This window comes from Leucoraja erinacea, chromosome 1 (assembly GCF_028641065.1).
Source record: "Leucoraja erinacea ecotype New England chromosome 1, Leri_hhj_1, whole genome shotgun sequence".
NCBI lineage: Eukaryota > Metazoa > Chordata > Chondrichthyes > Rajiformes > Rajidae > Leucoraja > Leucoraja erinaceus.
In genome coordinates, this window is record NC_073377.1 from 90,226,009 (window position 1) to 90,238,320 (window position 12,312).

Consider the following 12,312-nt stretch of genomic DNA (forward strand, 5'->3'; position numbering starts at 1 on the left):
AATTTGGCTATGAGATTGTCTTTCCCCTCAGTCTCTGATTTCCCAATGTTAGCTAAAAACATGTTCAATATCATTCCAACCTTAGGGTGTTGGTCTGATAAAAAAAAAAGCTTCCTCTAAAAATGAATGGTTAATGGGTCAAATATGAGAAAAATGACTGCCATTGCATCAATTCAGACTCCACGATTTTAGTTGACAAACCTTTTGAAAAATATATGAATAGGCATTGGTGTATCTAAAGATTACTATCACTTGTGTTGCACCAAATCCTTTAACATGAAAACCACACAAGTACCTAGCCTTGATCCTAACAAAAGTTCTGACGGAAGATCACGGACTTTAAATTCCAACTCCACTTTCCTTCTCCATGGATGCTGCCTAACCTGCTCATCATTTCCACCATATTCTTCACTAACTATACAATGTTATTTCCGCATTCTTGAACTGGTGTGGTTTAAATAGTGAAAATGTTATAAGGGAAGTAATTCTTGGACTTTGACTCCGGAACAATAGCTCAGTGATAGAATTCCAAGGCAGCATGGCGTTTCCTCATTCCTGCTAACCCAAGTAGTTAGAAAATTAACACTGAAATTGCAATGGCAAGTTTGTGCAGAGCGTTTTACAGATGATATGCAATAAAGTCATACTGCACCACGGGAGGATGAAATGAGTGGAAACAGGGATTCAAACTGCTCTCATCAGGCTTTGCCGGCTACTAAAGGGCCTGTCTCACAGGTGATTTTTTTAGGTGACTGCCGGTAACAGACAGTCGTAGCGGGACGCCAAAACGAACCCACCCTATGGCAATGTCTACGACAAGCTACGTCAACCGGCGACACAATTTATCGCGACTTGGGACGTCCCCTTATGACCACGCCTACGACAACCACGACGACACCTACGACAACCTTCGACCACACAGACGACAACCTACGACAACCAAAGTCAACCTACCTCCAAGCTACAACAAGCGACAACCCCGTCGGCGACAAATGAAGACTTCCCTTGATGCTGGTACTGTCGCCGGTTGACGTAGGATGACAAAGGTTGTCGCCAATGCAAATGACCGAGGTCATCACCCGGCGACAACCAACGTCACTTGGCATCACCCTGGTGACAACCTACGACAGCACCCACCACAGGAGAAGTCAGGTAACGTCAAGCCCACTGTCGCTGAAAGGTTTTGAACATTTCAAAATCCAGCGGTGACAAGAAAAAAAGTTATGACACTTGAGGAGACAACTCACGACAATACAGGCGTCACCCCGCTACCATGTGGTGACAGCCTATTTTCCGTCCATCTTCCGAAAAAAATCGCTGCAGTGGGACAGGCCCTTAACACAAGCTTCATAAAAAGTAAGGAAAAGCAGCCAAAACTAAAGTCTATATTTTATCTTTAATAGCAATAGCAACCTAATGTATAAAGAATCTGGTCATGTTATTCTTATGTCTCTTGGTTTTAAACTTTGTAACCCCTTTTGTTGCATCTTCCACTTCCTTTCTTCTATTTATATTCACATTCCTTCTGCATATAGTTAAACCATTTTGATTTCATTTTATTTCTTTAAAGAAACAGTGGATAAATTTTTTGACTTTTGTTAACCAAGCATATCTGGGATGATGTTGAACATGAGCTTTAAATTCAACATGGAATGGCACAGTGATCGAGTTGCTGCCTTACACCACCAGAGACCTGGGTTCGATCCCGACTATGGGCGCCACTGTACGGAGTTTTCCCTGTGACTGCGTAGGTTTCCTCAGGATACTCCGGTTTCGTCCCATACCCCAAAGAAGTACAGGTTTGTAGGCCAATTGGTTTCTGTAAGATGTAAATTGTCCCCAGTGTGTAGGATAGTGCTAGTGTACAGGTGGTCGCTAGTTCGTTTGGATTCCGTGGGCTGGAAGGCCCATTTCCACGCTGTATCTATAAAGTCAAATATATCACATTTCCACATATAAAAGCAACTGTACAAAACGGCAACTTGATTAAACAGCCTTCCTAATGTTGTGATAATTATGTAGCCATTTTTTTTTATACACCTGCTTTTATAGTAAAGATCTTTGGCACAGTTACATTGTGTCTTTGACAATATCATAAACAGCAGCAACCGCACAAACGTTAAGAGTAACAATGTACCCAAGGAAAGATTAATTAGCATCTGTTACAATTGTATCCCTGGTAAGTCATCTCTGGTCACCCCTTGGCTGTGTTCAGAAAAGGAACATTTGTAAATAAAAGCACAATCTTGTTTCCATAATGATAACTGGTGAATGTTTCATAAGAAGAACCACAATTGAAACTGTTTCACTTACTCTGTGGAGGCCATTTTCTTCAATTCATCCAAATGATCAGAGCTTTGATATTCAAATAGACTTCATTTAAGGTCAGCTAAATTAAGTTTGAATCCAAACCATCTGTTCTGTCCCACTTGCATTTTGCAGTAAGAGTGACTTGTTCCATTAAAAAGTCTCAAACATCTGCAAAAATAAAATTAACCATACTGTAACATTAATCACAATATTTAGCATTAACATAGCCAACTAAAGGAACCCCTTAAAGTATTAATTTGCATTCTAAAACAATATTTAGTAGAATAATAATCGCAAAATAATTATTTGCTATTGCCATTGGATTTTAAACATCAGCTAACTAATGGGTCCAGAAGTTATGGAATCCAATTTGCCTTTAGAAATTTAATTGCCTTGCTGAATGTAACATAACCTTCTTATCAGCTAAGTTATTGGCAGTGGGGTGGGGGAAGAAGATATTTGGGGTTGAAAATATGGTCAAGTTTAAGCCTGCATAAGGGCGAGTGTAACAATTTGAAAGGCATTGTAAATACAAAGAACACTTCTAAAAGAAAATAATGTGAAATAGAATGACAAATAACATTCAAAATATTTTTTGCACATAACAATGATTCCACAGAATTTTGTCAAGTGTTTTTTTGTCACATGTCTCAGATAGAACAATGAAATTATTACATGCCACAGCACGACAGGATGACACAAAATGCTGGAGTAACTCAACGGGACAGGCAGCAACTCTGGAAAGAAGGAATGGGTCAAGACCCTTCTTCAGACTGAAGCTGAACTCTCATCAGAGAGAGGAGAACATCTTCAAAGTGGACATACCTTGAGGAGATTTCACAGTGGAACAGACAAAATGTGAAGGAAAGAACTGCAGACGCTGGTTTAAATCAAAGGTAGACACAAAATGCTGGAGTAAACAGGACAGGCAGCATCTCCGGAGAGAAGGAATGGGTGACAAGGAATTTGAGAGCCAGGTTGTTGTGCTGGCACCATTTGGCCAATCGATCAATCGTACTTCTACACTCTGACTCATCACCATCTGTATTTCATTCAACAACAGTGGTGTCGTCGGCAAACTTGAAGATGGAGTTTGCACTATGTCTGGCTATACAGTCGTGAGTATAGAGCAGGGGGGCTGAGCACACAGCCTTAAGGTGCTCCCGTACTGACAATTTATGACATAAATGATGACATTTTATGTTTAATCATAAAAGCAGTGCGACATGAAGATAGATAAGATTAATTGCAAAAAGAATAGGTACTATAAATGTATTAATTCAGTCACTGCAGAAATAATTCCCTTGAAAAAAAATGCAGATCATAAAACAAACTTTGTTTAATCATCAAATAGAAATGCTGGTGCTGGAATGCAGAGGATGGCAAACATGGCTGGAAATTGGATAAAGCATCTTAAAATCTATCTGCAAGAATGAATTTGATTATAAATTATTGGTAAATCAACAAATTGCCATAAGAAGCAATAAACACATGAACAACATTATTAGTTGGAACTACATTGTGCCTTTCTATTTTAGGAAGAAAACTCAGCTGAAGACTTTCCAGGTAGCCCCCCAGCATGGTTTTCATCCATAACAACGGCCTTTTCCTTTCTGATCGATCATCATTATTTTTCACTCTCTACACCGTCATATCTCTCATTTCCCTTTCCCAGTCTGACACCACATGGATGCTGCCTGCCAGCTGAGTTCCTCCAGCTTTTTGTATCTGTCCCCTCCCCAGTGTTGGCTCTGAAAATCCACAAGAATCTGTTTTGACCCCCTCATAACTTTCATCTACATGTGCTCTTTCACAACATCATAACCGATAGGGTTTTTCAGAGGCAAACTTCCTGCTAAATAGTATGACAAAGGTGATCACTATTGGAAAAGTGGCTGCCATACTTCTAAACATCAATTCCCTTGGTACTGCAACTGCTACATTTGCAATGGTATCATTTTGCTCAATTTCTCTCCATAGAATTCCACTCCCAGCTTCCATGTTCTGTTACAGTTTGTTTTAAAAAAAATGGATACATACATAGTATTGTTACTCATAAGCGATAGGGCACAAACTTCCTGCAGATAGTATTAAACAATGTGAATACTTCTGAAGCCCTTGGTACTGCAGCTGCAATGACATTGTGCTCAACCTCTCCATCTACAAACCTACAGTCTGCAGGAACGGGCTCCTCAGCCCACGATGTCTATGCCAAACGCGATGCCAATATAAACTGATCGTATCTGCCTTCATGTGATCCATATCCCTCCATATCCCTCCATTCCCAGCATATCCGTGTGCCTATCAATCACCACTATCTGCCTCCACCAGCAGCATATTTTAGGCACCCACCTCCCTCTGTGTACAAAAACTTGCACTGCACATCACTTTTAAACTTTGCCCCGCTCACCTTAAAGCTAAGCCCTCTACTCCTTGACATTCCCAGCCAGAGGAAAGGGTTCCGATTTTCCACCCTATCTAAGCCGCTCATATTTTTTACAATATATTTTTATATCGCGTTACTACATTTTTGAAATACTTCTCCCAGCTAACATTTCCCACAGCCTGCATGATTCTATACATTTCTTTGGAGGAAATGTTTGAATAATAATAATAATAAATTTTATTTATGGGCGCCTTTCAAGAGTCTCAAGGACACCTAATGAATTCCCACGTTTGCAAACAAAAGGGAAAACTGACACAGGTTTAAAACAATGTGCATTTTGATAGGACCGGCAAATCAGTGATCTATCGCAAGTGTGGATTACCATTAAATACGTTAGATAAGACTTAATCAAGTAACTTAATGCACTTAAATCATAATGAAGAAAGGAGCACACGGTAAAAGGGGTTACGATTTGCAAAACTCCATCAATGCTGGAGGTTAGAAGAAAAAAACACTATTCGCATTGAAGGTATGGAATGAAGCTTAAGTTATGGAGACAAGGCTGATTCCACGCTCGGTTTGCACTTGTAAAGGAAGCTGGATTTATATTTGCCGAGGAGGAAGAATATTGCAAAGCTCCTCAGACTGGAGGAGAACTGGGCATTAGTTTGCGTTAACGTACTTACATTGCGGTTAGTTTTTGCTCGAGCGGCCATGCCCTGATTATACACAGACGCCGCCGTGTCCAGGAAGCGCTGCCTAGTAACCGCCTCGCGTCCGGAGAAGCGCCCGAGGAAACTGTTGGCGGATCCCTCCGTCAATCATACGCCAATCCCTTGCTCGTCTCGCCTCCCTACGATAGCCCGCGGAGGACAGAAAGACATTGCAATTTAAAGGGAAAAAATAGATTTTCCAAAACTGCAGATAATTGTAGGGAAGGAATCCTTGAGCCAATGAAAATTCTGCAGTTTTTGCGTTTTTCTTCAACTACGGAATGAGATTCTACCTGTCGATGGAGTGCAGGTTGGCAGCACAACGCCATTCCCCACACAACATAAGCAGCATCTCTGGAGAATCGGCAGATTCTGGCCAGTCTGAAGGAGGGTTCCGACCCGAATAGTCCCAATGACTTTTCTGCCTGACCCGCTGAGTTACTCCAGCATTTGGTGTCTATCTTCGTTATATGCAAGGATCGGCAAATCCTTCCCACACTAAATCACAGAAATGCCCACTAATTGTTGTGCTGTTATTTGTGTTAATCCCTCAAAGCTACCAAATGCTAAATGCGTGAAACGGAATCGCATTAAAACTATTTGATGATGTGCCTGGTTATCTGATGCCAAGTAACTGGATTAATATCGACACCAGAAAATGCAGATACTGTGATATTGAGCAAAGTGTTGGAATAACTCTGGCAGTCTGAAGAACTATCCCGACCAAAATGCCACCTGTCCATTCCATCCACAGAAGTTGCCTCACCCGCCGAGTTCCTGCAATAAAAGAAGACACGAAGTGCTGGAGTAACTCAGCGGATCACCCTGGGTAGCAATGTTACAAAATTTTGAGATTAAAAAAATCAAGCCTGCAATTTGTCCCATCAGATAAAGTATAAAAATAAGTTTAATTTGACACCTAATTCACTTTCATATCTTCAGTATTAAGAAAAGTTATGGTAATTTTCATACTCGGAAATTAGCATCTTGTTCCCTATTGCTTTTCCATTGACTTAACTCAAAAGCTGTGATCAAGGACAGTCAAAAGCCCATAACTTTCTTAAAAATTAAGAGAACTGAACGAAATTTTCAGTTATTATAGATTGAAGCATTCTGAAACAAATATGAAACAATTTTACTTGGATGACCTGAAATTAAAGCATATAATTAGTTAGTTACCTAATTGTAGCTAATTACAAAATTCAATTACTAGAACTAAACATCTATCCATTTCTTAAGAAAAGGTTAGCATTTTTAAATAGCCTAAGTGTCCAACTAACATTCACACAAGAATTCACAATATAACATGATTTTTAAATCTCGTCATGAATTTATAGGCCAAATGGAAGGAATATAATGTTTAATTCCTGTAAATTAATGGCCAGTTTAATCATCTTGGGAGTGGGATTTTGTGGAACGCGATCGTTTGGAATGTTGCGGTGAATTTAAACCCAATATCGGCAGGAAAAATCCTGCCAGTTCGTATGGGTCCTAAGTCACCTTTTTTGCAATGTAAAATTTTGATTAAAGGCATCCTAAGAAGCACGTTTATATGTAAAGTAAACGGCTTTCCTTTACCTATCCCGTACGTGAAATCCGTCCCCGTTGTCGCTGTTGACGGCTTTAGAAGTTTATTTTTAATTTACTCCTGCTATTAAAATATCCAGTGCAGTTTTAAAAAAAACTTAATAAAACCGATGTCGGAGCAATTATTCTTCAGCAGGTAAATAGCCTGACAAAAATCGATTTCAACAGGCTCGGAAAAAACGGCATTTTAAACCCGCCCCCTCTCATAGGCACCAAAGTCGTCCACACGGACAGTGACAGAACTGCAGCCCGCTGAAGGTAAGTTTTGTAACATACCTACCATGGGTAGGTGACGTTTCTGGGTAGGGACCCTTCTTCAGTTCAGCATCCGCAGTTCCTTGTTTCTAAGAGTTTTTCCTGCACTTTGTTTTTTGAACTGGATAAATGTCTCCTGTTCTCGTCAAGGTGCCCATCCAGTTCTAGCAAAGGGGTTTTGACCTGAAGCATTTATCCATTTCCCTTTCCACAGATGCTAACGCACCTGTTAAATGTGTATCCAGCTTTGATTATTTTTATATCCTATTGTATTGCACCTAGAGTAGCCTTGAATTGTGCACGTTTTACAGTGGACCTTTGGTGAACCTTTCGCACAAATGATACAATTTTGCATAGCTAATTGCCTTTCATGTACATCTATTATAGACTACAAGGGTTAACGTACACCAGTACAGCACAGAAATGGGCTTTTTGCCCTCAATGTTCATGACCAACATGATGCCTAGTTAAACTAATCTCATCTCATGGCCCATATCCCTCTATTTCCTGCACTTTCTCTTAATTTTATTCCATTTATCATTGTTACGTGTACTGCGGTACATTGGAAAGCAGCTTTTGCATGCTATCCAGCCAGAGAAAGACTATACATGATTCCAATCAAGCCGTCCACAGTGTACAGATGCAGGATAAGGGTATAATGTTTAGTGCAAGATAAAGTCTGATTAAAGATAGTTTAAAAGTCTCCAATGAGGTAGATGGGAAGTCAGAACCGCTCTCTAGTTGGCGATAGGATGGTTCAGTTGCCAGATAACAGCTGGGCAGAAACTGTCCCTAAATCTGGAGGTATGCATTTTCAAATTTCGGTACCTTGTGCCTGATGGGAGAGGGGAGAAGAGGGAGTGACTGGGTGAGACTGATCCTTGATTATGCTGGTGGCCTTGCTGATGCAGCGTAGTATAGATGGAGTCAATGAAAGTGAGGATGATTTAGAAACATAGAAGCAGAAAATAGGTGCGGGAGGAGGCCATTCGGCCCTTTGAGCCAGCACCACCATTCATTGCGATCATGGCTGATAATTCACAATCAGTAACCTGTGCCTGTCTTCTCCCCATACCCCTTGATTCCACTAGCCCCAAGAGCTCTATCTAACTCTCTTTTAAATTCATCCAGCGAATTGTCCTCCACTGCCCTCTGTGGCAGAGAATTCCGCAAATTCACAACTCTCTGGGTGAAAACGTTTTTTCTCTTCTCAGTTTTAAATGGCCTCCCCTTTATTCTTAGAATGTGGCCCTTGGTCACCCCCAACATTGGGAAAAACTTTCCTGCATCTAGCTTGTCCAATCCCTTTATAATTATATATGTTTCTATAAGATCCCCCTCATCCTTTTAAATTCCAGTGAATACAAGCCCAGTCTTTCCTTATATGACAGTCCCGCTATCCCGGGGATTAACCTCGTGAACCTATGCTACATTCCCTCAATAGCAAATTCCTTCCTCAAATTAGGAGACCAAAACTGTACACAATACTCCAGATGTGGTCTCTCCAGGGCCCTCTACGACTGTTGGTCTGAGCTACGTCCACAACTCTCTGAAATGTCTTGCGATCTTGGATGGAGCTATTCCCAAATCATGCTGTGATGTATCTGATGAAATGCTTTCTATGGTGCTTCTGTGCAAGTTGGTGAGGGTTGTTGGGGACATGCAGAGCTTCCTAAGACTTCAAAGGTAGTACTGTATAACTGTATAAGGGAGTAGAGGATAGGTTAAGAGAGCAGAAGATTGACATTGGCCACAAATGCTAAAGTGATGCTGCAACATTGCCAGTATTGTTCCTCATGTGATATACAGTTCTGTTGAAGGCAGTGGTTTCAAATCATAGATACACAAAAAAGCTGGAGTAACTCAGCGGGACAGGCAGCATCTCTGGAGAGAAGGAATGGGTGACATTTCGGGTCGAGACCCTTCTTCAGGACAAATCTTAGGACTGGATCACAATGTGCTGCTGATATTTTAGCACAAGTTTTGATCTTGTGACCAAAGACATCCTACGTCGAATCAAGGAACTGGAGATGCTGGTTTACAAAAAAAGGCACAATGTTCTGGAATAACTCGACAGGTCAGGTAATATGTCTGAAGAACATGGATAGGTGACATTTTCATCGGGACCCTTCTTCAGACAATTCTACCCATAAAACTCCAGTTCTTCGTTTCACGCTGAGGTAGCTGCATCAGTGCTTCTGTATTTAAATTTATCACTTGTTTTGCAATCAAAACTTAACGTTAAAGATGTAGTCTGATCAAGCTAATTTGTTTTATTAGAGTAACTGGTTGGTCTGTATAACACAACTTCCCATTTACTATTTTGATTGACTTTTGAGTTTAATGAGGATTCTGTCAATTATAGTTTCATTCAGTTGTTTTAATACCCTTTTTTAGGTGTGTGTGTGTGTGTGTGGGCTGCTTGTATTAGCTTTCTTCTTGCAATACATTGATCAAGCTCACATTCGGTAATCTCTTCCCCGGTATTTGGGTTACTTTGATCAATCATATTTGATCAATCAAATTAAATTTGATCATCATTCTATCCTGGTGGATTTTATTGCCTGATAATCTAAATAATGGTCGCATTGTTGGGACTGAGGTTATAGATGCAAGTTATTTATTCATGTGTGTATATATTTATATTATGGATATACGGACACACTTATCTGTTTTGTAGTAAATGCCTACTATGTTCTGTGTGCTTAAGCAAAGCAAGAATTTCATTGTCCTATACAGGGACACATGACAATAAACTCACTTGAACTTGAACTTGAAGACACAGGTGAATAAAAACCTAGTTAGCAATTGCCAACTTTTAGACATTGAAACCAATGACCCACTGTCTGCTTAAGTTTGCAAATGTCATTTTTTTTTCAAAACAAAGCGTGAAGGCATTTTTAATAAAGATCAATATGGTAGTAATAAATGACTTCAAATCATGATTTAACATTAGAATTTATTTGGGGCAAACTAAGAACAAATGACAGAACTTTTTTGGCTACTCTGTTATGGTTGTGATGTTGGGAACTGTTTATCAGGAATTTAGAGGTTGCAGATAATATAATTATGCAAGGGGACTTTAATCAACATACCAAACAAATAAGCTAAATTAGCAATGAAAGGTGAAGCATGAATTCATGAAAAGTATACTAGATAGTTTTCTACATCAGTTGGTTAAGCGACCAACTGACGAAAAGGCATATTTTCATTTTGTTATGTTTTCTGTAAAATTTGGGTAATTCTTCAAGTCGAGTCAATTCAATTTTATTTCTATAGCACATTTAAAAACAACTCTTGTTGACCAAAGTGCTTTACATTGGTGTTACTAACAATGGTACATAGATCAACAATACATACATAGATACATACATACAGTGCTCCCTCAGAGAACCTCAAAAAAGGCTTGAGAGTAGAAATAGGTTTTAAGTCTAGACTTAAAAGAGTCGATGGAGGGAGCTGTTCTGATGGGAAGAGGGATGCTGTTCCATAGTCTAGGAGCTGCTTGTTCCCTTCTTGTTCCCTTCTTCTCTATCATGGAATGATGTAAAGATTTCACATGGTAAGATTGTGTCATTTGATTTGTTTTGACATTGTTTATGTTATTTAATTTAGTGTAAAGACATATTTGTATATATTCAGTTCAAAATCTTGGTCTTTGATCTCTTATTCCAGATGCACATCTTATTCCAGATGTGCAGCTAATATGGTTGCTGTTTTTTGCACACATTAAATACTGTAACTGATGCACTGTTTTTCAAAACTGAGAGGGTAATATAAGCAAATGTGTTTATTAGCAAATACAAAGCTTTCCACCTACTTTGTACAATAATTTCTAAGGAGATTTGGTGTATGAAATTGTAGAATTTTATATAAATATGTGATAATGAATACAATGAATAAAAGAAAACATGTTGAGGGGCTAATTGATTTGTACCAGAAACTAATGAAGAGCGATTACAAAACATTGCTGCATTTGAAGCCTAAAATGCATTTAATATTGAGCCTCGAGCATCACTATATTCTGACAACTTAAAGGCATCTTAAGACCTGCAAGGAGATTCAAGATCTGTTGGTGCAACTATAAGATAGCATCGGGAGTACTTCTTACATTACATCAGTCCGTCATTGACTGTGAATACCTTCAGGCTGTGAAGGGACTGGCAAAGATGCTGCATAAATGTATTTTACCATCTTTTGTGAGAAAATTGGAAATGTTTGAACTCGGAAACAAAAACAGAAATTAAAAATGTAATGTTATGCTTTTACCTTTAAAAAGGTGATGTGGCTGCAGAATATTCTCAGCATTTTTCTTTGTTTCAGCTTCACTTAAAAGAAAAAAAACACTTTACATGTTTTTAGAATTCTTGGTCAATAGACTTTGAAGCATTATCACAGTTAATGTACAGCACCAATTTTCATTTTGGTCATATAAATCACTACATTAATGACCAATTAATGTTACCTTTTACAAATATGTTGATATTAGGACTCAATATTGAAATATAAAACTCAAAATATCTGATGTTCTTTGAAAATGAACCAAAATCTTTTACAATTATTTTTAAGGCATTGTATGAAGAACCATCCTCCATTATGATCATATATCTTTCATATGGCTTAATCTAGCAGGGATCTTGAATTAGCTGCCAAAATTAATAGATTTATGCCAAGTTTTATTGTTTTAACACAATTTATGCAATTACAAAATCAACATTTTGCTCAGTATTTTAATAGCCTTTTTCTCCTTCAAGATGTTCTGCACTTTATTACATCGATAAACAATGAGTATGAGTCTGCAGAGAGTTATAGTAATCTGTAACATACAACAATTATTGCCTGGAGTTGCCAAATTCTGAGTATATATAATAAAATCTTAGTTTGTGGAAAATGAGCAACGCAAGTTCTAAAAGTAATTTCAGAGTTATCAACCACATCTGGAGGCTAGTTTTATAAAGTACTCTCTGACAAAAACATTTTCAGCAGGTACTGCACTAGGGTATGTGATTGTATTTTTCAAGCTATTAAAACATAATCAGGTCCTTTCTAAAGTCCATTTAT

General features: G+C 38.8%; 2 protein-coding genes across 3 annotated transcripts in view; both read right to left on the minus strand.

Moving 5' to 3' along the window:
- Positions 1 to 5,698, minus strand: part of cc2d2a (coiled-coil and C2 domain containing 2A) — a 137,499-nt gene extending 131,801 nt beyond the window's left edge. The window contains exons 1-2 of one of the 2 annotated variants that reach the window (XM_055638802.1): positions 5,383 to 5,698; positions 2,314 to 2,478 (exon numbers count right to left, since the gene is read on the minus strand). In XM_055638802.1, coding sequence (XP_055494777.1) covers positions 2,314 to 2,327 — 14 coding nt within the window. In that variant the 5' untranslated portion in view covers positions 2,328 to 2,478; positions 5,383 to 5,698. The remainder of the gene's footprint in view (positions 1 to 2,313; positions 2,479 to 5,382) is intronic. The other variant, XM_055638794.1, reaches the window with a different exon arrangement.
- Positions 1 to 12,312, minus strand: part of LOC129699137 (ADP-ribosyl cyclase/cyclic ADP-ribose hydrolase 2-like) — a 263,707-nt gene that overhangs the window by 220,819 nt on the left and 30,576 nt on the right. The gene's annotated exons all lie outside the window — the stretch shown is intronic.